Source organism: Empidonax traillii, unplaced genomic scaffold, assembly GCF_003031625.1.
Source record: "Empidonax traillii isolate 1590-97213 ecotype Southwest subspecies unplaced genomic scaffold, ASM303162v1 scaffold815:size503231, whole genome shotgun sequence".
NCBI classification, from domain to species: domain Eukaryota; kingdom Metazoa; phylum Chordata; class Aves; order Passeriformes; family Tyrannidae; genus Empidonax; species Empidonax traillii.
In genome coordinates, this window is record NW_020956008.1 from 76820 (window position 1) to 104632 (window position 27813).

The window sequence follows — 27813 nt, forward strand, 5'->3', positions numbered from 1 at the left end:
CATGGAAAAGGCATGGCTGAGGCAGCCCTTAGCACCTGGGTAAATAATAAACCATCCTTTCTTGGGCTTTGCTGCTCGTAAGTAGAATTCCTGAGAGCTGGGATATGTCTTTTGTGTTAGAGAACCGCAGATGAAGGGAAGCATCCACCCGTGCCTTGAATGAGCAATCCCCAGTAAGAGGTTCCTGAGACAGTGTGCAATTGTTGGCTAGCAACCTTTACATTTCAGGGTACGTAGGGAAACAGAAGGCTTTGCTCAGTAAGGAAACAGAAGGCTTTGCTCAGTGAAAAAGCCTGGAAAAAGCCACATTTCTGCATTGCGGCAGACCTGTTGCTTACCTCGGATTTCACACCTTGCTTCAGATGTGAGGAGTTCTCTTTCCTCTCAGCTGTTCCTCATCTAAAACTTTCTCAAAGATAGCTGCAGAGCTGTAAGGCTGATTGGCAAGTGCAGATGTCAATCCAAAGGGGGACATACAGCCAAAAAAGGATGGGGATAGCTCCCCAAAGTATTTCTAGGCTGGCCTCATTGACAGCCAGGCTGCAGCTGGACCTCGTTTAATTACCTTTTACACAGAGCCTAAAGTTGCACTTCACATGAGTTATAGGTCTCAGTATATCTTTTCCAGTAGGACTAAAATTGTACCTATTTCCAATATCCTGCCTCCTGAGAACAGTGAGTAGATTTTTAGGAAGAAAGTATAACAGTATAATACAGAGAGATCATTCCAGCCATCATTGGTTGTGAGAGTTCCCCAACTGGAAAAGTACATGTAGACCTTTGTATTTAATAGACACTGAGAAATGTGCAGTAGAAAATTCCAAGTTCCTTTGCTAGCTCATTTTGTGCTCTGTAACAGCCCTATTCCACATAGCTTGCCACCATTACAAGCATGCAGGGAACAGATCTAAATGCCTGGAGGAGGATGGGAAGCACTTGTTAAAAAAAAAAAAAGGTCTTAAGATAACTCCTAAATTGGAGTACAAGATCATTACTACTCACTAATAATTAAAATTAGTCTTCTGACTTACTATTAGAAATTTATTTTAAGGTGGGACTGGAATTGAAATGAGGCAGCAATTTTCTGTTTCAACTCAGGAAATACATTTTGGAGATGGGATTGTGGTCATGGGAAACTGTCAAGACAGCTGACAAATTATTAGATAAATGACATATTGAAGTTTGTGTGTTTTGAAAAAAAAAAGCGTGACTAGGAAGCAAACAGAATACTGAATAAGTTTGTAAAGCCTGTGTTTATTTCATTTATTATTATTAGTTTTATAAATAGATATAAATTGTAATTCCAGATTCAAGCAGCCATGAATGAAGTTCACCTGTAGATCTGTCATTTGAAAATACACAGTACAATCTTCTGCCCGTTTACCCTTCCTTAGTATGCATTAGAAATAATCCCATGTCACCAGTAAAATGCCCATGGGAATGTAGGTCTGTGAAAACCTGGGTCTTTTCTAGTTTTACCTAGGATAGCCTTTGGGGTTTTTTAATTCTACATACTGGTTATACCTCAGATCCAGATAGAAAACAATAATGCACTCATCTTTGTCTAATTGGATCAAATTATAGTGTAAACCCAGAAGGAATAATCTACTTAAAATTGACATTGATTTGGCAGAAATACATTCTTTTTTGGTGTGTGTGGTTGCTTTAGCATTGCAGATGAAGAGAAGGATGTGCAAATAAAGAGATCTGTTTTGCCATCTGTAGTTTAAGTTCTTCCTGCCAATGCCACATGTAGCTTAAAGATGTTTATTAACTTTTAAAAGAATTTTGCAAGGTCCTATTTACATTTGAAATATTTTTCTGAAAAAAAAAAAAAGAAGAATTATTAGTTTTTAAATTTGGCATGTTTCAAAATACTTGAAAAAACTTTGCTCCCTTTCTGTTTCAGAGGAAAACAACTACATGTTATCTTGTTCCCTTTGTCAACTTTCTACTAAGTTGAACTTTCTTATGCAAAGAAAGGTAATTTGTTAGAATTTCTTAGAATTTCTGTATTCTGCTACTGATGGGAATTACATCCTTTCACTTGTACTGTTGTAGATACTCCTTGAAGAAAGCCCATTTAGTGTTATGTCCCTCTAAAAACCTTTCAAGGCTCGAGTCTGTACTGAAAACAGCTTGCTGGAAATTTCCCAGTGAAACTGTTCTTGATACAGAGCTATTTTTGACTGATATTTTTTTCCTGAAGTTGTCTGCTTTCTGGGGAAAATTCTGGTGGTTACTTTAGGTTTCAGCTGAAATTTGTGTCAATCATGTACAGTTTTGTAGGCCAAAACTCGAAAATTTATGTGAGGAATATCTCAAACCAGCTGTAGTGGTGAGCACAGGGGAGGATTCCACATTTTTCATGAGGTGGGATGCTTCTTTGAAAGAAAATATGTCCCTGTGCTATGAGTATTATACATAGAAAGCCTGATGGAAGCAGAACCACCTGTAATCTTCTTGACCTAAAATAGACTTGTCTTCCGTAGTGTTTTTTATTCTTAATGTTAAGATAGATTGGCCATCAAAGTTAAGTAACATAAGCACTCCTGTGACTTTGCCACCTCCACATAGGAGCTGTTTGTTTGTGTGACATTTGAAGTAGAAATAATATCTGTTTGCAGTAGTTACATCTGGTGTCCATCTGTATGTCTCATTAGCAGCATCCTGGTTCTACCTGACGGGAAATGGTTGAGGTTATTGAGCTGCTTCTGGAAAACTCGACCCCTCAGGCAGCACTGAGAGGCAGCTGCCTTCTCTCACTCATGGCACAAGAGATTAGAGAGGCAAAACTGCACTTAAAACGCGCTAGGACCTATAGTTATTTCTTCTTAGGACCTGTAAGTCCTTCCCGCTGTGCCACCATGCAGAAATGTCTCCTCTTATTGTGTTTAATTCAAAGTGGGTGAATTGCCTGATCATTTTGAATGATACTGTGTATGCACAGGTACCTGTTTAATAGAATTGTTGATTGATGCCTTATTTTAGCTCTGTGGGTAAAACTGGATCTTGTGGTTTACGTAAAGATTTTTATGGATGATTCAAGAATCATAATAAAACTCACATTTTTTTTTTAACTAGACGGTCAAAATAACCATGAGTTATTTTATAGGCTTCTTAACAGTATGTAAAGAAGGACTGGCATGTGATTTGTGAAGAGACTAAGCATCTGTGAAACTCATTTAAGATACAACATAAAAAGACTTTATTAGAATGTGAATCTTTGCTTTACCTGAGGAAGCATTATGAAACACTCTCCAGTTACTCAGTTAAAGGTTTGTTTGCAATAATGTGGCGTTATATCCCCTTTAGCAAAAGCATCTTTTCACATTATTGAAGAAAAGTGTACTCAGAAGCTGTGTTTAAAGGTACATCATCACCTTGTGTCTTCCATTTTATGACATTCATGAAATCTCTTGGATGTGTGCTAGGACTCAACATGGCTTCAACATGTGAAAGACTAACATGGCCCTAGTCTAAATGAGGGACAGATTTTGCTCCATTGCTTATTTTGAGTTTTGCAGCCAGTGGTGTAGAACTTAGCCCGAGGGAGCCTGGACCTGCATTCCTTGTGTTGTGTTGGAAGCAACTCCCTTCATTGTAGCTGTTCTGTTTTCTTTGGGTTTTGTGTTTTGGTTTGTTTTTTTTTTTTTTTTCCAAAATTGGTTTTACTTTCACATGTGTTACATAAAGAGAGGAACAGAGAAGGGGGCTGTATAACAACATAAAGCAGCGTGGTACCAGCTCCTTTTGCCCTCACAGAGACTGATACCAGTGCTTCTGAAGGAACACAAAAGCAAGGTCAGTGCTCAGCTTCCCTGGGTATCCTCCTCCAGTCTCCAGTGATTTCTACCAAGGATGGTTTCTGAGCTAGAGTTAATGTGGTTTTGGTATCTTCATGGTAACTGTTTCAGAAGAAGTAAAAAAAAAAAAAGAAGTTGAAGAATAATTAGGTTTAATGATCTGATACTGTTATTTAAGATGCATTTTTAAATAATCTATGCTCAGGAGAATGCCCTAAGATACTTTAATGAACTCTAAGTTGTCAGTTCTTGACAGTGGGATATGTTTACTTCTAACTCTTTTATTTTTGCATTTCAGAGGAAAATGTAAAAAACCCACAGAAGGAGCTGCTATTGTTATTTTCCCCAGTGATGATCTCATTTTTTTAGCATTCCTGATACATACCAGCCTGAGTGTATGTCCCTTTTCTATTCTCCTCTTGTCCAGACCCTCAGAATGGTTCACACAGTTTTCACAGATTCTTTCTATTCCATCTAATTTGGGTGCTGACCCCATGTTGAAGAGGCCCTGGTGGTCTGCTGACACCAGAAAACATTGGTAAAGCACCAGTGATGATGCAATGTACCAAAACCTGTCCAGCTGTACAAACTACCATCATGTCCAGCTGATGTAGGGCATGAACTGCATGATCACCTTGCCTGTGAAAATATTAAATCTGAAAATTATTGAGAAGTAAGAAGTTCAGCAAACTTTCAGAAAACTTTCTATTTCTACTTTTGTTCAGTGGCTGAGAAGCTTCTCGACATTAAAGGTCTTCCTCAAATTGTACACAAAGCTCTTAGCGATGGCCTGTCATCAAAAGATTTCCATGCATTTCGGAGTTTTCTTGGTCTCCAGGATATTTCTGTAAATTCTTCCTTATTTCGGTTTTCAGTTCTGGAAATGCTCTTCTACAATAGGACTTTCAGGGGCTTCACTTAAGTGGCCCACACTCAAGTCCACATGATGGGAGGGAGAGTAGAGGCTGGTTCAGTATTTCAGCTTTTGATTCTAGTCTGATTATTCAGTGAAATGACTGATAGTGAGTCTCTCTGTGTCCACTACAAAAACTAAAAGCCATTCTCTGAGCTTCTTTCTTTGTTGGCAAAGAAGGAGGTAAAAAAAAAAAAAAATCAGAAACAGGCAAGGAATTTGGCTGGTATGCCAGGAAGACTTTGCAAGCAAATGTAATTAAGGTCATATATAACTCTTTTCAGGCTTTAGTGTTTTGCAGAATCATTTTTCATCTATTGAGTAGTACTGTCACAGCATCAGAGATTTAACTTTTACATATTTTCATTATGTAGTCTTGTGCAGCTCTCAGTGATAACAGCCATTTGAGGTGTCAGTGCAGCTGATGAAATCGGATGGGCCATGAAGATGTTTGAAAGCTGTCACTGAGGTGTATAACATATTTTTTTATGTTGCAGTTGCTTCATGAAAGTTTAAAAACAACACAAGATAATGCACACTCATTCATTAATACAAACTGTTCTGAAAGATACTTTTTTATTTGTATTATATAGCTTTAGGGATGAATTAGTTACTTTCACTAGTGAAAAATTAACATCCACAAAGAAATTGGTGGCGTATTCTGGATTTAGGACTAAGTTTTTGAGGATAGTTCAGCATATCTGAGTCACAGAATTCTGAAAAAATCTGTCTTTAAGTGTCACAATGGGAGCTGCTCAGTACTGAGCACTTTGAAGGGAGGCCCTTTTGAGGTTTCTCAGAACTAAAAATTAGTGAGCTGTTTTAACAATCTGTTTTCCACCTGGTGTACTGCCTTTATCATGGATAGAGTCTCTACATAGGAAGAAACTATAATCAATTAAAACTATTTTTCCTCTTAATTAAATGTGATACTGCTGGTGTGCTCCTACGTCACTCTCCCAGTTATTCTGAAAACAGCAGGAGATTTTCTTGGAAGTGTAGCCCTCAGTATTCATTTCTCTTGATTTTATGCCATTGCTTTCATGGTCCATTCCTAGACCTACACAAGATAACAGTGGGCAAGATGAGTCCTTACGTCATTTTAAGGAACATAACCTCAGAAGATAAAATAGTTTTCATCTTCCAGTTCTCCCTGAGCAAGAGCTGTAGCTTTGCTGTTTGATATACGTTTTGATCCTCCTTAATTTCCCTGTAATAATTAAAAGGGAATGACGTTTTAGTTTCTCAGAGAGTGCTCAGTAAGGAAACAACACTACAATATCCTTCAAAGTCCCTGTGGAAATGGGTTACAAAATCAGGTTCTACATTAACCATACAGATGTAGATGACAGACTCTTCAGACTTTTATTTTCAGGAAGTTCTTTTCTGTTGTGCTTCCAGTTTAATCCATGTCTCTGCTGAAGAGCTTCTGCCTCTCCAACATAACCAGTGTTGCACAAATGTCTTTCTTCTGGCCAAGAGGCAACTAAGAGAAGTCCTTTCTTATTGTATATATATTATATAATATCCATATTCCCTTATTTACTAACTCTGTCACTGACAGTCCTTAGTTGAAGCATTTCCAGTCCCTGTTAAACACACTGTTTAAAATCAATTACCTGCAGAAAATGGCAAGAGCAGACACCTAGCATGTTAACTTGCTTTTTTTTTTGCACTCCCAGGAGTAACAGTTAACCCACTTCTACGTAGTATTTCACTATTCAAAAACAAAATGAAAAAATATGTCAGAGGAAGGATTGCCAAAGTAAGAGGGTTCAATACATAGGTTGCCTGCTTTTGGTGCATCAGAACCAAATATAATTGTTTGGGGTGTTCACGTTTCCTGGATAACCTTCAGCAACTTCTAAAATCATTATGGCACATTAGCTCAAAAATGTGATGGAAAATGTAGGTGCCAGCTAGACATGGCTCCCACAGCTTATCTTCTTTTACCTATAGAGAGAATTGATTGGGCTGCAGTAATTGTGTGAGGGAAATCAGAGCCACTTGTTGCCCTTTTAAAAGACAGTGCATAGCATGTTTTGCTCTAGCAGTTCAGCAGGCCCTGCAAGATTAAGGTGCTCAATATGACTTTCAGTCCTTCTTTGATTCTGAGTGACAAGGATAAGGTAATGAGGACCACATAAACACAGGCTGCTTCTCTTTTGACAAGAACCAAGAAATATAAATACACATTTATCTGTAAGTAGTTTCTTACTTGCTATCAAGTAAGACCCATTAGAGATGAAGATGTGTAACATAAATGACCATGGTAATGTTCTTAGTTCAAAAACAAATAGGCAAAACCCATAGGGGAGGAATATTTCCAAATTTCTGAGAGTATTAGAAATGCTTTAGAAGAAAAAGTAATGAAAATGACTTGTCAGAGGACTGCTAACTACAACAGACTTAAATAACAAATGGGCATATCATAAAAAAGAAATCAATATCAGAAACACAGAAAATAGAGATGGAGAAGATATATTGGGTCATATTCTGCATCTCCTGCAAGAGTACAATTGTTCACTGCAGTATATCTTTTATCTAGTGTAGCCTTACATTGTTCAAACCAAAGTAAATTCCTCTACTTCCTTTGGGAGTGTCTGCCACAGACTGAAGATCTCGCTGTCAAGGGACATTTCCAGACATTTAACCTAAATTATGCTCATTTTCCAACCATTAGTGCTGAATTTCCCTCCTTGGTGTTTATAGCTCTCAGAAGGACCTTGCCATCATAGTCCCTTTGACATTGTTTGCCCATTATGCAAACAAAAGGGAAGTCTCTGGAAACTGATAGAAGATGAGAGGGCAGGGGCTGCTGGTACATCCTGGTTGCTAGGATAGCAATGAGCAGGCATCTACACTTGCATATTTCTCTGTTCCATGGTTATTACAGCACCTTTCCAGTAGGATGAATAAGCTGGAGGGTTATGTGGGACCACAGTGCTTCCAAACCAAGTACTTTAAGGTGTATCTGACTGATATATTGTGTTGGGGAGTGTACACTTACCCAAAATGGGATGTGCAGAACCAGGGCTTAACAAGTAAAACAAAGGCATGGCTCTTGCTATCCAAGTTTTTCAGGATGCTCTGAGAGATGAGTATCTGTGAGAAATTTTTAGATCTTAATTTTCTGTAAGAATTAGTGATACATTTTGATTAACACATTCTTGTATGAGAAACAATTAACAAAGCATAGGTATAGAGAGGCCAAATTTCTGTGGAGTGTGGGTTAATGTCAGAAAAAATACTCAATATCCCTCATATTAGTACTCTTCAGATATTCTGTGGCCCTTCAAACTAAATCATTTAAAAATTCCATCTGTAATCACTTACTGAGACATGCCCCTCTTATTCATTATCACACCATTACTCTGAAGCAAGACAATGTCAATGTTTTGTCACCTGTTGGTTGGTTTCATTGCACTTCAGTGTGGTATTTCATTGTGTTCGGTTAGACAGACATAGTTTAAAAAGCACACAAGTGACAGATAACATCATACTCACAAAATGCAAACTGTTTCCCTTTGCTTGAAACCTTCCCTTTAAAAGGCCCTTTTTTCCCACTGTCTATAAATGCCAGCAAGGCTTTTAGCTCCCTGTCATCACACTATTTTCCTGTGTCTTAGAGTCTTGCTGCCAGATGAGGACACTGGACAGTGGGATTGGAACCTTCCCCCTCCCTGACTCGGGGAACCGATCTACAGGGCGGCACATTTCTAAGCCAGAATCAACCTTGGAAACAGAAGCCCTTGCAGCATGTGAGCAAGTTCCTCCTTCAGCTCCTTCAGTAAAAGCCAAAACTCTTGAGCGAGAAGTGCCTTCAACAGCTAAGAGCCAGGAGTCTGTGGAAAGCATAATTAGTCACTCAACATCCGACCCGGCCATGACTGCCAAAGGTATACGACCTTTTCAAAGTCGCCTTCCAAAACCAGCTTCCTCAGGTAAAATGTCAATTGCACCAAAAATCACATTATTTCTGGCCTGACGTCTGTTTTCATTAGCAGAGATCTTATAATAATGGCAATTGATAACAGAAATGTTAAACGCAGAGCAGAAGATACTCTTTTTATGAACGCATAAGGTTAACAAGTTTGTGACCTGAGCCATATGGAGATTTTGTTGCACATAATGCTTATCTGAGAAAGAAAAATTAGTTTAGTACTTAAATCCTTTTCTCAAGAAACAGTACTTGAAGAAAAAACATATGCCAGCCTTGGAATTTGTCTTGAATAAGAATGTGAGTGTTCAGCAACATTCAGGATCAGACTTTGCAGCAAAGTACAAGGCATAGCCATGTTGTGACACAGAAAAGATATATTCATAAAGACTGGCTTTTGATACCAGTCTTTTGATACCAAATCTTTAGATTTGAACTAAAGACTCATTTGGCCTCAATGCATAAATTCTGTCCCAATGAATATACGGCCTTGACCTCAAACAAGACTCTCATTACTACATCACACAAATACATTTCTATATACGAGCATAAAATACCTTACTTTCACTTGTGAGCTAAGTGTGTGTTTAAGCTATAAAATAAAAGCTGACAAAGGAATAAAAGGACTAGCAATCCGTCAAAGCTCCAGCAAATAACTTAGTATTAGTAAGTAGTTCCATTGAACTCTGTGCATTTTTTTATAAAGACACATTGACTGTATAAGTTTTTGAAGTTTTTTGAGTAATTAATATATGTTAATAATGTTAGAAATCACGTAGCAGTTATAACAGGGAAATTTTTGTAGCATGACAGATGCAGTACAAAACACAGTAGAAGTATTAGTTTAATGGAGAAGAGTATTGTTTTATCTTGACCAAATGCAATGTCACAAATTTATTGGGGTTATGGTGGTTAGCACTTTGTCAGTGTATCTGTTGCTCCTATAAATGTGAATATTTAACTTGCATAAATCTCTATCACTCTATAAGAGAGATTCTGTATAATTAGCATGTAAGGTTAAATATCAAGTTTGGGCTTAGTTTAAGACCATCAAATATGTGTTCTGCTAATGAGCTGACATATACTGAGCCTGGGAGGAAAGAAATCTCTCTTATATGTTTCATAGGATGCATAACAGAAGGATTCTAATTAAACATCTTAGAACTTAGTTGATTTAGCAATATTCCCAGTGCAGTGTTGCAGTAGTGTAATAGACTGCAAATACACACTGTATGCTTCATTGCAGACTCCCCTGCTTGTTTCAAATCAAAGCTAAATAGAAGACATTTTAATACTTAGTATTTTAAAAATAAATGTACTGGTAATTAATGGTACAGCTTAGAAGGATTCAGAAGAGAAATCCTAGTTATAGATTATATGCTACATGCTTGAATAGCCACATGTGTGACCTCAATTCAGCAGTGGACTATAGAGTAGAGCCCATGATTAAACACTGTCATTATAACAAATTGAACAGAGGCTGCAAGCATTGAATTGCTTCATAAGAAGTCAGTACCAGTAAGATTGTTCTGATCTTAATGCTAATATTCACTGCACCAACCTTGTAAGGTTTGTATCTTAATTAAATTGTCATAAAGAGATGTTTAAAAAAGTAGTATACATCAGATGGTGGGGTCAACTCATTCTTTACTAGAATATTTTCATTCTATTCTTCTCTCCCTCACTTTCTCATCCAAATTACAATTATCACTTTATTCCATATGCACCATATATCTTTTTTGATGTTCTGATTTTGCATAGTGCAAGTAGAGCAAATAAAGAAGCTGGCTTTCTGCTAGAAAGGTACTTCCAATTATATTTATATTAAAAGACTGTTCTCTGAGAACATAAAATAGCAAAGCAGATCCTATAATGCACAGAAGTAGTTATTGATTGTTGTTTTTTTTTTTAAAGTGAATATATTTTAAAACTAGCAGAGGGATTTAAAGTCATGCCGTCCTCTTCTGACTGGAAATGGTTTTGTATGAAATTGTGCCATTGTAGTTAGAATTATTCCAGTAAGTTAGTAAGTTGTTCCTTTGAGTAGTAGGATATTATTTGACATAATGAAAGTATCATGACTTGCCTCCAGTTTTTACTGAGTTATAATTGAAATACTATCATGAAGATACTGATGAGACCTACAATTTAAATAATGTCTCCCTTAACTCAGGAATAATTAACCTTGCAAAGCCAAGTGAACAAGAACCAAGTTCTGTGACCTCTGCCTCATTAGAGCACACTGAAGAGACTGTAGAAAATAGAAAAGTTCTTCCAGAGTGGACCACCAAGAAAACTACTAAAGCAAAGGTATAAGTTAAGAAGTGGCATCTGTTAAATGAGATAGATATTGTGGCCAGTGTATAGGTATCAGAAATGGCCAATGTTTTTAACATGGTGGAAATAGTAACTAACACTCTAACAGCTATATTCACTTTCTTAACCTTCATTTGCAATCTCATTATTTATTAATAATAATAATAATAATACAGTACTTTGTCCTCGTGGTTTACAAACATGTTTCAGTTAAAATCCTCACAGGTGTTTTTAGACAAGGAAATGGAGACCTTTTACCCTGTTTTTCTCTTACAGAAAGTTGACCTTGTTTGTTGTTTTTTATGAGATTCAGATTCATTTCTTCCCTGGCCTAGGTTTCCTTGTCTGTATGGCTGTGTAGTGTGAGGGCTTGAGCAGATGGGCTCTGAAAGTATTTTGAATGGGAAAATATTCTTAAATGTTTCTGTGGGGTTTTGGTTAATCCTGCGATGATTTGTCTGTTCCTCAATCTTTTCACGAAAACCGCAGAAAGACCAAACATGCAAATGCATACACCTGTGTGAAAGCTGCTGTTGCTGATTGCCAAGTTTTTCACATTCAGCAATGCCAGACAGTAAAATCCTGAGAGAAGTACAGGGTCAGCAGGGTAGCAAAGAGAGAAAAAAACTGAACAAAGTGGGCGTTAAGCAGGGAACCTGGCAGACTGCTGGCTAATAAACCTTACTCTACAAGAGGCTAAAACATTTCATTGTGCAGCTTTCTTGCATGTCTGCCTTATCCACCTACTTACCAGCTGGGCCATCTCACATTTTTGTCTGGCCTGTGCTCTGAAGACTTAGAACAGAAACAGAGAGGTAGAATTACTTGTCTTATATATGTCATTGACCAACTGGTGGTGAATCCTCTGTGGTGCAGTAGTGTTGGCTTGCTTGTAACAACCACATGAGGATGGTCTTCACCCTGGGACAGTCATAACAGACCACTCCCAAAACCACCTTAACACCACAGATGTGTTGCTGCTAATTAGTCTGCCGAAGAGTCAGAAGGTCAGTGTGGGTGTTGCTGGCACGTGAATGTGTCTAAAGTCTTTTGGGACTGCAGCTGACTTGGAATCTCTAGTGCTGAGCATACATGGCTGGTATCCTCAAGTTTGGTTCCCTCTCCACAGGGATTTGAATCCTTATAAAGGGATGTCCTTCTGCATCCATTAAAATCTGCAGCATGGATGGCAAGATGTGGAAATTAAAATCACTCTTTGAGAAACAGAATTAAAACCCCTTTTGAGCCACTGATAGGCAGCTGGGGTTGGGATAGTAGGTGGTGTTTGAACATGACACTAGCTCAGCAGTATCAGGCTTAGCTTCCCCCTGCCCATTTTGTGGGTTTTATTGTATTGAGCTGCTGCTTCTGAAAGGTTTAAGCCTTCAGGCTTTCCATGGTTAGGAGGTGTCCAGAGCTGTCAGCACTCCTCTTTAGTTCCAGAAGAAAATTTTCCTGAGAAAGAAATGGCATAGGAATCAGCTGGCAATTAAGGCTCTCCGATACTATAATGTAAATGCCGGGACAAGGGACATGAATTTAGGAAAAACTGAGCATTTACTGGTATAGAAAGCATGAGTATTGTCTACTTGCCATCCTAATTGTCTCTAGAATTGCTTGTGGTAAACCATTTGTGGTATGATAATTTTTTCACATTACAAATAGACCGTGTTAAACATACTTGAGAACTTCTAAAATTTAACTTGGTCAATAAAAATATGAGCAAATTTTGGTAGATTTGAAAAAAAAAATTACAGTGAAAAAACCCCACATAAAATCTGGACTGTTTCTGCCAGATTGACTCAGGGGACTTAGCAGGACAAGAATGTGTTATTTCCCCAATGTCAGACTGATGATTACTTAATTGAAGGAGAGATGTTTAGCTAAACTGGTAACACAGACTTCTTCCAGTTGAACTACCCATTTATACTGCAGGATGAGTATAAAATGTTCTACTCCTAGTACTATCTTCAGCATTATTTTGATACATATGCATCATCTGATTACTGTGATACCCTTATTTGTGCAGGACAAAGCTCTGAGGGTGTGCACTTACTCTGCAAGCAGCACTGACACTGAGCCAGAGCCAGAGTATGAAACAAGTTATTTTAGAACTGCAGAGGAGACTTTTCTGGAGTTAACGAAGAACAACAAACAAGGTAATTGAAAATTTGTACATAAAAATACATATCCCTCATCTCCACTCTGACTCAGCAGGAGATAGTGTCCTTCATTGAACTTCCTGCCTGGTTTTCACTTTCTAAAACCAAATCTTTCTTCAGTCTAATTTTCCATTAGCTTTTTATTACTTTTTGCCTTTTATTATGTGTATATCTGTTTTTCCCTTCCCCAGTTTTTGCTAGCAGAGGCTTACCTTGTGGGGTTTTATGCATAAATCTCTACAGTGTAAATAAAAATAATTACATTATTACAAAATTGAAATGTGACTATAAAGTTGGGGGGGGGTGTTTGTTTTTAATTATGTAGCCAGTTGAAATAATGCAGTAATCGAGACCATAGGTTTTCCAACCTTGGCATCAAAGTGATGTTGGTTGTGGTGCCATAGTGAAGTCTCTCTCCTTGTCCCCTGTGAATCTGTTGCTGTTTTCAAGTACCAAAGCTTTTTGTGAGAGCTGATGGCAATTTGGAATTTACTGAATTCCAGTAGATAAATATACATTAAGAGAGGTCCTTGAGATAATAGTTTTCTGTTTGTTTAATAACTCATGCCGCAAGCCACCTTTCAGTGCAGGTGTGTGCCCTCAGCGGATCGTATCCTTGCTGGCACAGCTTCCCTGGAGGAGATAAATTCTGGCAAGTGCAAAGGCCAGTGCAAGGTCTCTGCACCACTGAGGCCCTGAGAGCTTAAGCAGTGCTTGAGTGACTCACAGGATTTGTGCTGACCCTTGCACAGCCGTGAGCCTGACCTGGCAGAGATTAACCTACAGCAGATACCGCGGTGATGATTGCGTTAAAAACACCGCGGACGGCTGGACGGACACGCTGTGCTCTTCAGTGTCTGCTGGGAGTTGGGCTTAAGCAGCTGGCATTTTCAGAGCTAATCCATTTTTTGTGATTCCATGGAAAAGAGAGAGCAGAGAGGAAGCTGGGACAGCTTATTTACATTACTTCTGTAACTTTGTGGTTTTAATCTGTATGAAATATTGCAAGTCATTTAGCTCAGCCCATAAACACTTCTTTTTAAAGATTCTGCTTTTTACAAATCATGTTCTAATATAAGAAAGGTGTGGGTTTTTAAAGAGTTAGATAAACACTTTTTTTTCTGTATAGATGATAATTTGCAAAAAAAAAAAAAGAATTTTATTATGTGTTACCAAATGCATTAAATGGCAGCAGATTCCAAGTTCAGTGATACCTAAGTGTGACTTCAGGTCATTTCATTTTACATAGAAATGAATTAATTTTATGCACGTACCTAACTTCTGGGTTAGTAACAGAACTAAAATACATAATTGCTGTTGAGACAAATAGAAAAGAAGATTATAACGCATTATTGCAAGAGCATTTCTGCTACAGTCCTTCCTCATGGTCAGGATTTCTGTTCTGTGCTCTATAAATGCAGTTCCCACATTGTATTAATGACCATACTTTATCCCATCCTGTGTTCAAAGATCTTGGCGTCTTTATGCGCGCCAGCGATATGACCTCAAAACATCCACATGAGGCTGAGGCAGGGGGCTCCAGCAAACCAATTCACAGAGAATATTTTTATAGGAATAGTTAATTATATTTGTTAGCTGAGTCCTCAGACTCACTGGTCGCACAATTATAATCTTGGAGTGATTTTTGTTTTTCATTTATAAGCAGGGAACAGAAAGACTGAGTGCCCACTGCAAAGGCTATTAAGAGTCAATGATAAGACCTTCATTGATTTAGTGGGCTTTGGATAAGATTCCCAGTGCATTGCCCAATGTTATGGAGAAGGTCAGTAGAGCAGCAGGGAATATGCCAAATGTTCCAGATTCTTCTCTTTTGACCATGAAAATGTTTTGACTTGAATATCATAAATTATTTTTTATCCTGATGTGATTCTGTTGGAGGCACTGGATGCTGTAGGTTATAAGGCAGAGATGAAGTTTGTGTAACAAGAAGTGCGACGAAATGAACTTAATGATCACATAAGCGTGTGTCTTCTCTGCATTTTCATAAGCTGCAGAAAATGTCTTTGGTTTTGTTTTGATCTTCTGAAGGAGTTTTGAGCCTTGGACTTCAGAAACTGTGGTTTTATTCCTAATTACTTTGTGCTACAGTAGGATCTATAACAAATGGATAGCACCTCTTTCTTACCTTACTAGTGTATTTTTTTATGCTCTTGTATCCATTAACTAAAAATGTAGTGAAAAGGAAAGAATTATCAAACTTAGCGCATCTGCTATGTAAGGCTATTGAGACAAGAACAAAAACTTACTGCAAATAAATAAGTAGGGTCCCCCAGATTCCCCAGATTAACCATCTTGTCTATAATTTAAAAAGAGAGGAAAATAATGTTGGTTTTCTCATGCCATCTCCTTCACTTCTAATATTGAGTATGAACAGTCTCCTGTATATGCATTGGCTGGAGAATTAGGAGATAGTATTTTTAATGGGTTTATTGCACTGAATTCCAGATACCTTAAAACATTTGAAATACATTTAAAAGTTTTTAAAATATATTACAATCTATGTAGACTGCTATAATGATATTATTTTTTAAATCTCTTATAGCTGAGCAGGAAAAACAAAATCAGAGAAGGTCGTTTCTGGGGAACCCAATCTCAATTTTGGATTTATACCAACATAGTCTCTATGGCCATTTTGGAGAGGATGGACCTGAACAATTAACACATTACAGTTTAATTGAGAAGCTGAGTGGATCTTCCAGTAAAGACAGCAAGGGCAAGGAGAACCCAAGTGTAAGTTACTGTAATTTTTACATTAATTCTCATTTTGTTTATTATTTGCCTTTTGGTTTTTCCTCAGAGTGTTGATTGATTACTGAAACCAGGCAGACTAGAAAATAACAACATGACCTACAAAAGAGCAAAGATCTAAATATTTTTAGAACAGAATGTTACATTTGGATCCTCACCTGTCATAGAATTAGACTTCCAAAATTGACAAGCAGAGACAGTCTAGCACTTCACTCTTAGTGAGGAACTGAAATTTAAAGCTAGCAAGAAAACACAAAATTTATCTCTTAAGGCTGCTCCTTCACATGTAATTAGATAGTTTGTATGGCGCAACGTGTAGTAAATGACTTAAATCTCTAAAGATGTAATCCTGAAAATTCAAATGAAATTGTGCTACGGAAGTCACCTATCTTCTAATCTCATTTGAAATAACTTTGGGGGATAGCTTTGGAATTCCTGATTTGAAGGTTTTAAAGATTATTTTGATGAAGATAATTCCTAATCTGATTGGTGGATCTTGATGCTAAACTGAAACAATTTTTTTCTCTTCTTACTTCATGGGAATCCACTTGCTTTTCTGTTTCTAAAAGTTTTGAATCTGACATCACACAGTCTCAGCAAGCCTGAAAAGCAACTTCTCAACCTGTTCTTTTCCTCCTCTTTTCTCATGTCTTCTCCTCTCATCCTCTGACTCTCTCTGCTTTGATCTAACAAGCCAATTTTTTCTGAAAATAGAGGCACCTAATCATGATCCACTGTAATCATTTCACCTCTGTGTTCAGTCTGTTTCCCCAGCTCTTTTTCTTTTTTTCTAAGACAGAAAGCTCTTTTGTTTCTGTATGTAGCACTCAGCACATTTTGGGTATGTTACAATATAAACAAAGGTGGTAGCAGAAAACAATGAATCAGCTGCTGGTTTGTAAAACCCTGGTGTAGTGCATAAATGAGAAAGAGTTTTTATCTCTTCCCACCCTCCAGTTTTCAGTTTCAGAAAATGACTGTGCCTTGTAACTTCGAGGTGCTTAACTCTAACCAAAATTAGAGTCTTACAGCTTTCAGGAGTCTGGGCAAAATGTGCAGGAGGAATATGAAGAAACAAACTTCTGTGCCCCTGCTTATTCCAACTCTGTTGGCATGAAAGTTCTGCTTAATTGAATATTAAATTGACTCACAAACTTCAAAAGGAAAATCCTGAAATGTATGTGCCTTATTTCCCAAACAACCAAATTTCATTAGTACCTAGAACATGATTCAAGAAAAAGGCAGCAGAAGAGTGTGTAAAAGGCTAAACGAAGGAAAATAAATTGAGCATCCACTTAGTTCCTCATCTTGAAAGTCCAGAAATTCATAGATTAATTATGCACATGAGATGAATCATATATGTATGTAGGTATGTATGTATATAAAATTACATAAAAATCAGTTGTGCCTTCTGAAGGCCAAGGTCTTGTGCTATTAGCAGAGCAATTAGATTTGTTTCTACTATAGAAAAGTGTCTGAGAGTTGCATCTACTTTCAATTAATTCTTTTCATGCAGTGCTTGTATATGACATCTCTTCATTGTGCCCAATCAGCCTCAAAGCCTAAACAAACTGAACTGGCCTTAGGATCCTTGCAAAACTCCATCATTAAACTAAAAGGCAACAGGTGTAACTCAGCACTAGCATTTTACATGCACTATGTTTGGGTGCTCTGGAGTTTACTTTTTAAGGAGCAGAAATAGCTCTCAACACAGGGTTGCCTCTTGGTGAACGGTGAAAGCTCAGTAAAGCACTAGAGATTTGCCTATTAGCATTAAACTTTTCAGAATGACAAATGAGAGGCAGTAACCATGAAAATCAGGTTGTCCTGAACTCCTTGTTTGAACCAGCACAGCAAATTTTTTGAGTTGTAGGTTTTCCAACCTAGGAAAATCCACAAGTCTGTTTAAATTAGAACTGTGTGACCTGGAACAACACCCACAAAAAAAAGGGGGAGCCCCAGACACGGAGGCACTTATGGTCAACAAACCTTAAAAAACAAAACAAACAAACAAACAAAAAACCAAACCAAACAAACAAAAAAAAAAAAAAACTATAAATTTTGAGGGGGAAATAATGCAGCTTTCATGTCGAATATTTGCCATTTTGAAAAATGAAATGCTATGTGCTTTGAAATTAATTTCCAAGTGGTGTTTGTGAAGCTTTTAACAAACAAAGCAAAAGATGTGTGTCAGAAAAGTGTCATGGTGGGCAGAATGAGCTTACACTGCTTGTCAGAAGAGCAAGTGTGCTGTGTCAGTCCCTCAGCCCAATTAAATTGGGCTGTACAGCACTAGGACAGTACTGGGGGCTCTAATGAGACAGTCTGGCAGGAAGCTCTGTTAACCCAGACTTGTCATTTGATTTGTCTCCTCCTCAACCAACATATTCACCAGCATTACCTCCAAAGTTTATACACAACAAATTTTATCAGCAAAAAAAGTACTGCACAGGAGTTTCAGAAGATAAACAACCAATGTACAATTAGTATGATAAAGGCACACTGCAGGGAGAATTTGAGGAATCAAAAAAGGCTTTTTCATACTGACAGGATAAATATTTATTGTTATAGTTTCTTGTCTTCCAGGTCTTAAGCAGCATCCTGGTTAAATTCTCTTGACACTAAGACCAATTTTATGTTACTTTTATTTTGACCCGGAAAACATATTCTTAAATAATGTCATCCTTTTGTACACTGCAGAATTTTGGACAAGAAAAACAATTCGCAGTTTCAAAGAAAGAAATAAGGTGCATTGACTCATGGATGTAAAACTGTCACTTGAATTAACAACTATGGTTTATTTTCCTCATGTAGGATTTTCAGAACTAGAAACATTAATTTTTATATGTATCAAATGACTTAATTGTATTTGAACAGTAACTTCTCTGATTTAATAAGCAGTATGCAGCACCTGATCCAAAGTCCACTGCACTCAGCCCATGGGAGACACCTTGTCAGTGAAACTTCAGTGAGCCCTGAATTAAACAGCTGTTCCTCTTCCTTGCAGCAGTAATTTCTTGAACACTTTGCCCACGTTATGATTGCTACCACATTTTTGCAAAGAAAAAACTATTTCACATTTCATCATTTACTTCACTGTTTAGGCTTTAAAAGCCAGTGGGTTTTTATCTTATAAGAATTCAAAAAACAAGATAAATTTCCCTCCCCCAGGCCCATTGCTTATTAGCATATTTTATGATCAAATAAAAAGCAACACAAGACTTTTTCTTGTCCTTTTTCCCTTGGAGAAGTAACTGAGTTGGTCAAAGATTTTATTTCTTAGCCATCCTTACGGTCCCAAAGAATTATGAAAAATATATTTATTTCCCTGTCCTTAGCCAACCATCACATACTTCTATTCTGTAATACAGCCTTCTTTGTCCCTATGTATTACTCAGTTTGAGCCACCATCAAGGGCTGCTTCTTTTTCAAGACATGACTGCAGAAAAGATCCTTTATGAAAAGGGTCAGTACCCATCAGAAGTTTCTGATTCCTCTTGTTTTCCCTCAGTTGTGAAGAGATACATGAGAAATCTGACATTTCTGGCAGAGTTACCTTGTAAATTTGCATCAGCACTTTAACTGGGGGGCTCATTTAACAGAAGAGGTTTCTATGTGCAGTGTGAAGTTGTGAGTTGCAATGTGAAGAATGTGAGTTCATATGTGTTGAACAGACGATTCATGAGTGAGATCAAATGCTCAAATCACCGAGTCTTGAAATTCAAGTAGATATTACAGAGCGCTGGCAAATACAGGAAAAGGAAAAATTAGAGGTTGCTGATGTTTAGGCTGCACTTACAAATAAGACTGACCTGGCAGCATTCCCAGATAAACTCAAGGTTTTTTGCAGCTGAGTAAGCTGATTGGGAGTTAATGCTGTATGATTGACTTATTGTGCTCACAAACCTGCTGTTAACAGAGGAGAATATCCAGGAAAGGACTAGACACAACTAAGAAATTTTGATAACTGCACAACACTTGCCATCCTCAAGGATCTCTGAGCATTAAGTTGATTCTGTAGAGGGTGTTCCAGACTTCCTGAATTACAGCAACAGTTAGAGCAGCCCAGGCAACTCTGCAGGCTGCACTAAACAAGAGTGAGGGCAAAATAAAGAAAGGCATGAGCTGCTACTGCTTGCATTTCATCTCCTGCCGAGATCAGAAAGTCGAGACAGACTATGAATGGGCGGTAGCACACTGGGTACTTCGTAGCGTTCACCTGTTTAGGCAGTTCTTGGAGAAAGTGCCAGCATTATGTGCCTGATTTGGGTTCTCTGAGTCACTCTCTGAAGGTACCTTATTCTCTCTGAAAGAGAGAAGCTCTTGGGCTCTTATATCAAATCCCTTTTAAAAGAGACTTTCCATATTTAAGTACCTGAAGTGGTTCCAGGGAGACCATGTGCACTCTGCTTTTACAGAGAACTAATTTTTTTTGCATTATCAGATGTGCTTAGGGAGGGATTCTGCTTATCACATGTGAAAAAGCCTAGGATAATGATTTTGGTCCAATTAGCAGTTGGGAAGAGCTGCATTCTAAGATTTCAAAGTGGAAAGGAGGTATTGACCACTTGCTTCTCTGCCCTGACCAGCAGCTGGCTTATACTGAGTACCAAACTTTCAACCCATGGTTAGAAATATAAACATTACCCCAAACTTTCCTTTGTGGGGAACTGGTAAAAAACAGGTATTGTAGCTACCATTTGTATTTTAGAGAGTGAAGCTGCATCTCAGTGCACACTCAGGTGAGCACTAAATAATTGCCTGCCTTTTACTTGCAAAATAACAAGAGTACCTGCATTTGTGGCAGCACTGGGTGATATTTGGCTAGTTACTTGGTCTTAGGATCTATTTCACTGTAAATTGGCACCAGCAATAACTAGCTGATGTTACAACCAGAAAAGAACAGCAAATGCTCCTGGTGACCTCAGTCTCAGCTTGTTTTGTAAAATGTGTATGTTAACTGCAAATACAGGGTTTGAAGCTACTCTTACAAATTATTATACTAGAAAGTAATTGAAGGTAGAAGAGGTCCCTTGCCAATAAGAGAAAGCATCTAATGGGCTGGAGCAAATCCAGGATTTAGTTGATAGTAGGTTTCTGTGTACTAATTGTACATGGAAATTGTACACCGTTTACTGCATATCAAGCACAGAAATCTTACCACCTCTTTGCTATTTTTCTTGCCAGGCTTTAAGAGAGAGGAGGAGGAGGAGGTGAGGAGGTAATCAGTTTTATTTGCTTTCCTAACCCTGACGAACCTAAGATGTTAAGGAAGAAAGTGCTACTCTGTGATTTGTAAATGGGGAATAAGTCTGCAGTCTCTTTCTCTCGCCTTTTGTGTTTTAAGATCATTGTTTTTCCTTCAAGCAAGGCATTAGTATATCAAATCATTGCATATGTTTAGGGAGGTGATCTATTTTTGTAAACATTTCTTGATGTTTAGAGACATCAGCCTAGAAACATTCTAATTCAGTCAGGATCAGATACCCTTTCATCTTCCCCATCACAAAAACTGAAAATTACTTTAACTGTATTTATGCTTTTATATAAGCCCCTGTTGACCCCTGAATGTGGCCTTTTGGTTACACATGTTTCCATTTGTCAAAATTGCCTCAATAGAATTTACCCACTGACAGGTTGGGGTTACAAGACTTCCTTTCCATTTAATCAAAGGGTTTTGATTCTCAGCTGAGTGATGCAATACTTGTTCCATCGAAGCAAGGACTGTCTGAGTAATTACCCAACTTGATCTATTGTCAAGGGAATTATATACGAGTATTTGACAACATAAGTGACAAAAACCACAGGAGCATGGTCTGAAAAGAAAACAGATTTGACCATACCACCCATGGGAATAATACAGAATTAAAAATATTTTCTCTAGCCTCAAGTCTGATTCAACTCCTGTGGGGAAAAGTGAAATTAGAAATAGGATAGGACATCTGCAGACATCAACAAATCACACATACCTGCATGTTTTTTTCCTCTCCATAGGGCAAGTACACATTCCAAGGTCTGATTCCAAGCCTTATATTCATAATGAGGTCTCATTGTGTCTAATGCCTTGCTATCAAAGTTTCCTTCAAACAGTAAAGCAAAGAGACAGCAAAACAAGTAATTTGAAGACAGGCTACGCAGTCATCTGGGACCAAAGTCTCACTTGACATGTCTCACTTAAGAGAAATGTGGTGTGGTGTGGAAGAACATTCTTACAGCCAGCCTGAGGAACTAGCTTGGCAACAATAAAAAGCTGCAGTTATATAGAGACTCATTCCTCTCCCTGTGCCTTCTAGGTGAAACACTGAGGCTTCTTATGCTGCTGAAAGTTTTAGTAAAAATTCATGCAACAGAGAGTGGCTCAGCAAGGAGGATAACATTCTCCATAAGTTTTTTAAGCTTTTAAAAGACTTTGGCAAGACAAAACAACATTTGGAACACAGCGGCCACTAGAGAAAATAACTTTTTTAATGGTATGCGAGGGACATTTTTAGGAAAAGCATTCCCTAAAAGAACTGGAAGCTGTTATCTGCTGATACAGTTCTGCTTCTAGCACTAATGACCTCAGTAGTTTTAGTACTGTGCCATCAAATCCCATTCTGACTGGCCCTCCAGCTGGTATAAAAGCTCTATTTTATGTTTGGTTAGTGTATTTATGGGGATGGGTAGGTGGTGACATTTTAACTCAAGTGTCTTTTAACACGTAGTCTTAAAAGAGTACCCGGGTGTCAGTGAGGGACAGAAAGTCTTTGGCGTAGTACAGCAGGCTGTGTGGCATTTTAAAACACATGGTGTGCAAGGCTAGCAGGAGAATGTTTTGGCTCTGAGTGAGAGAGAAGGCGCGGAGGAAGTGAAAAGCTGCAGCTGTGGCAGGAAAGTTGAGGGCTCAAAGCATCGCTGGAGTGAAGGTGCAGTTCTAGTGCCTGTGGCACAGGGTCACCGAGCACTAAATGCCCCAATAACTCGCAGCAACGAGTGAACTGTGCCTGTGTGGTTTCTGGAGTGCCAGAGGCAGATGTTTGGGGTTGTCTGATTCAAGGCAACAAACCCAGATGTCCTGTGGCCACAGCTGGGGCGCTGTGCTCACTGAGTATAACCCCTTCGGCACTGTAAGGAGGGAGGAACTTTGCCCTTTCTGAGTGGGAAAACTTGCTCAGTGGAACAGAAACCCCATATCCCTCCATCTCAGTGAGGAATTTGAAATTTCAGAGAGAACCTTGTCTTTTCAGCATGTAGGAGCTGCATAACCACATTACACAGTGGCCCAGATGCCCGGCAGTTCATTTGCCGGAGTCCCCGGAGGGACAGTCCAGCACTGCTCCTGTACAAGTGCCCAGAGCAACACAGAGCTGTGCAGAGCTAATTTACAGTGAGCCTGCTTGGGCACAGCGTTAGCACAGCTCCTGATGGCCTGGTTACTCCAGGTCATTTCTCAGCAGGGCTGAGGAGCTGAAATAAAGCAGAGTGTTTGGTAAGACCCCACTGCACTGGGTCCCAGCCCACTCAGCTCGTTCATGCTGTTTCCACATCACTGTGCCTCACAGACACATCCCTAGCACTATTCAATGTCTATTTGCCCATATAACTGGAGATTACATACAGATTTAATAGGCCCAGGGGATTTTAGGTGTAAGTAGGTAGATCCTTTAGTCTAATAAGAACCAAAAGTACATATGAAATAAAAGTATCATTTGCTAGTGATTTCCCTGAGTGAAAAATGTTCCGGGCTGTTTTTCAGAGGTTTGACAGATGGAGCTGATGTGATTTGCAGCATGGCCCAAAGTGCACTCGTGTTTCTGCCATTTGTAACCAGACGCTCTTCAGTCCTCTGTCTTTGGAAATAAAGCTGCAGGTTTCATTTCTCTCAGTGTTGAATTGGAATATTATAATAATACTGCAGGCCAAAATGGAATTCAGGGCACATTTGAAAAACAAACAAACAAACAAACAAGAAACAAATGATAACTATTAGTAAGCTTGTGAAATAGTGTAATTGTTGTAATGGTAGAAATTGTATTAGTAATAAAAGAAAAGGCTGAAAAATAGATTGGATACAATAAACATTGGATTGACTCAATCAAGAAAAGAGCAGTAGGGCAGAGATGTATTCAGTGAGCTGTTTGTTTTCTGAAGCTGGGAAATATTTTGACTCCGAGAAGAGCATCTGATTAGCAGAGTTAAATGAGATGAATAATGCTGTAATATTTTTGTGAATTGTTTTTCCAGCTGAAACTTGCCTTCCCCGTCTATAACAGAGATATGTTTTGCATAAAGCACTCAAACGTCATGCAGGGAAGGGTAGGAAATGACTGCTCTTTTAGTGTGAGAGTTCCATACCAAGCAAAATACATGAGGTGTAAGTTACACAGCTGACAGTAGCAGGAGTTGTAGCAATATACTGAGAATATGTCAGCAAATTACCTCTTTTTGTAAGAGGATGCTTTTTTGTTTTCCTATGCACATGAAAATAATAACCTAATCAACATGGTCTTTGAAAAGAAGGCAAATTTTATGTCAAATATTAGCAAAACCCATATTGAAATAATGTTTTGGTGTTTATAGCTTGTTCCACTAGCCACTTCCATTTCCCAAAAGTGATTCACCTTTTATTTAAATGAGAATTTATACTAGACTTTGTGCAGCATGACACACAAATTGTCTAAATCCTTAAGAAAAATATTGATAAATGTATTTTGCAAATTCAAACGTTCCACTTTATAGGAAGTCCCAAAATGAAATATTTTATTTCTTACTATATTTTTAGGCCCCAGTACATGCATTCCAGGCTTGTTCAGCATCCATTTTAATTTAATGGAAAGTAATATTTGTATTTGATAAAAGAACCAAACATGGTATTTAGCAGGCTTATTAGCAATAAGTGACATAGGAAACTTTGGGAAGTTTATATGTAATTTAAATGTCTAATTATCTTTCACAAGGGCTAAGAAGAGTGATATCAGTTTTCATGGCACGTGTCAGAGTCCTCCCAGCCTGAACTGCCCATCAATCCATCAATGACTGATACACATCCTGATGGCTCTGCTCTCATTAGTGCCACCTTCTCTAAATTTCTCCATTCTCTGATCATTAATAGAGGTCACTAAAAATTCTGCATACTATAAAAAACTGTAGCCTTAAGAGCTTCCCTTAGCTACTTCAGTGTTATTCTCAGCAAGTCAAACCCCTAGTGATTATTTGAAAAATTATCTGAATAATTGCCAGTCAAACATTTTAAAGTGATTTTTCTGACATCCCTATTACATATGCACATATCCTATGGGTTATTGAATGTTCTGTAAATCAAACTATAAAATAAGACCTCAGATGGGTTTGGGTGGATGAAGACTAAAGGAGAAGTGGGTGGAAATGAAGAAATTAAATATGAATATGGTATGTTTCTGTGCATTATAAAATTAAAATGTTAAGTGTGCAGTAATAGTCTGTGATATTTCTAATAGCAAAGAGAAATATCTAAACTTCACCCAGAGATTGTATCCACAGAAAAGTTACCAGATTGGGAAACTTGTTGGTAACACATGTACTAAGATGAAAAACAGATTTCAAATGGAAGAGCTTTTCAGACAATGCCTGAAATTGAGGAGCAGAAGTAGCAAAGCAGCCAGCACATGCTTCTTAATCACTCTTGCAAGAATTATTTTGCCCTGCATGGACTAACTGGAGAGTCTTGTTTGTGACCCCTAATCAGTAAAAATATAGGCCATTTTTTTCAAGCTTCATTTCCTAATGGGTGTGCCTAAATTCATATTTCAGCTGTCCAGTTTTCAAAGGTGCTAAAAATCTGCAGCTTTTGCTGATGTCTCTGACAGATTCACGTATTTGGATCCTGTGAAAATCATGGGGTTTACATATGTGCTTGAAAACTGGTTTAGATATTCTCCCTCCAACTGGCAGAATTTTGGTCTGTAATATCCTGTTCGTTGGCTCTGTGGGCAATGACATGGAACATCAGCAGACATTTTCCCTGAGTTAAAAGGATGAGTTAAAAGGAAGGGCAAATACTGTATATTTTTAATCTGGTCCTACTATGTTCTCATTAAGATCATAAAGTAATGACATTCTTCATATTTTTTAACCCATTTGTTTATTGCATTTTCCATAACATTATTGCATGAGCAACTGGAAAATGCTAAAACTTTCATCTGTATCGTTTTACAGAATATTTTTATTATTACTGTTATAGGAACATCATCATCATCCTATCTTTTAATGTTTCTTAGAACCACTATAACAAGCAAGGGCACAGAGAGTTCAAGATTTATATTATAGCATTTCTATAAATAAAATCCACTGTAAAACATGGAATCTGTATTATGACATCATTAGTAGCACAGTGATGAAAACAGAGGCAGCAGGGCAAGACAAGGACAGCAGTCATCATCTGGAAGTTGTGTAATGTGAGAGCTGCAGCCTTCCTGGTGAGCTACTAAAGACTGAATAGTCTTTGGAGGTTCTGTTTGCTCATCAGGTTTCATCACTCGTAGTGGTGATCCTAGAAGATGGAGTGACTGGCTATGTAGGAAATCTAGATATGGAGACATTTATCTTCTTGTCTTGTTCTGCAAGGCAAATACTGCTTGCTGGGTTTCTCCCTGACATTACATAAAAACTACTTGTTTGTTCAATTGGTGTGTTTTCTAAGTGGAAAGGGGGCTAACGCTGATGTCACCCACCAGCGTCACATGCACTGCATTTAGCTCAGCGGTGTCCTTCTGTTCCTGTGAAAGTGTTTGGGAACCCACACTCTCTCCTCCACAGCCAAAAACTTCGATCCAAAGTAGGGAATGCTCTGGACTTGGGATTTCAGATATCTCATGCTATTCCTGGGGGAGACATCTGTGAGAGATGGAACTTTTGCCTTCGTATCCTGTTTCTCGAGTAGGTTGTAAGGCATGGGTTCTGGATGTCAAAGGATAGAAGAATCCAGATCTATGAATGAATCCTTAGTTACCATTCAGGTTTACTCAGGGGCAAAAACCACTCAGTATCCCTAGACTCTGGGACACAGGGCATGAAGGGAAACATCTCCATAGGCTCTGGATGGCACAAACCCCCTGAGCTTTTATGCAGGGCAGGGCAGTGGAAATGAAATCATCATCAACTCCAATTGCCATATCATGGCCTGTCTTGCTGTTGCTGGTGGTGTTAGCATTTGCTAACCTGCGCTAAGCCAATTTTGTGAGACAGTTGGGAGTCTGATAAACGTATTTCAAACTGTATTTTGGAGAAATCTCAAGCATGGGGGGAACTGGTCATGTTCTGTTCATTGCAGCAGATGGCATCCCATTTGGTGTTTGTTAGCTTTGTTTGCAGCTCAATATTTTGTTTCTAGGGGAACTCGGTAAGTTAAATAATTTATCTCTCTATTGCATCAAGAGTATGATCAAAAGTCTACTAAAGTCAGTGCAAAACATTTGATTAACTACCACATTCACTGGATAAAATGCCAGGTCCTGTATGGTGAAGAGCATTTCAGATGCTCCCTAGTAAGAACAATACAAGCCTTTGTCTTTCCAATGAGAATTCTTTTATCTGCAAATAAAAAAAAATATTCAAATACTCACAAAAGCCTTAGCAGACAAGAGTGCAGGACTGTGAAGATAGGGTTGAATGTCCAAATTGCTAAACCTCTCTTCCTATTAATTTCCCTATTTTTAAATAAACAATATAAATAATACCTTCCAGCTGCATTTGGAATTTAATCTAGTAATGTTAGCAGGCTGCTTTGAGAGCTTTGAAAACCCCATAGCAGTGCTAAGCAAATAATCATTATCACTTAATATTCTAATCAAGCATTCTTGCTCAAGATGGGATCTTGCATTACAAGGGCTGACCATAAACACATTGCCCCTCTGATGAGGAATTTTTAGAATGTCAGAAGCAAAGTCACAC

General features: G+C 38.2%; 1 protein-coding gene across 1 annotated transcript in view; it reads left to right on the forward strand.

Annotated features, from left to right (window-relative positions):
* The window catches only part of LOC114066804 (nck-associated protein 5-like), a gene marked incomplete at its 5' end in the record, with an annotated part of 103532 nt that overhangs the window by 58034 nt on the left and 17685 nt on the right, over positions 1–27813 (forward strand). Inside the window, 4 exons of the mRNA XM_027901786.1 lie at positions 8349–8663; positions 10833–10969; positions 13005–13134; positions 15701–15888. Of these exons, the coding sequence (XP_027757587.1) occupies positions 8349–8663; positions 10833–10969; positions 13005–13134; positions 15701–15888 (770 nt within the window). The remainder of the gene's footprint in view (positions 1–8348; positions 8664–10832; positions 10970–13004; positions 13135–15700; positions 15889–27813) is intronic.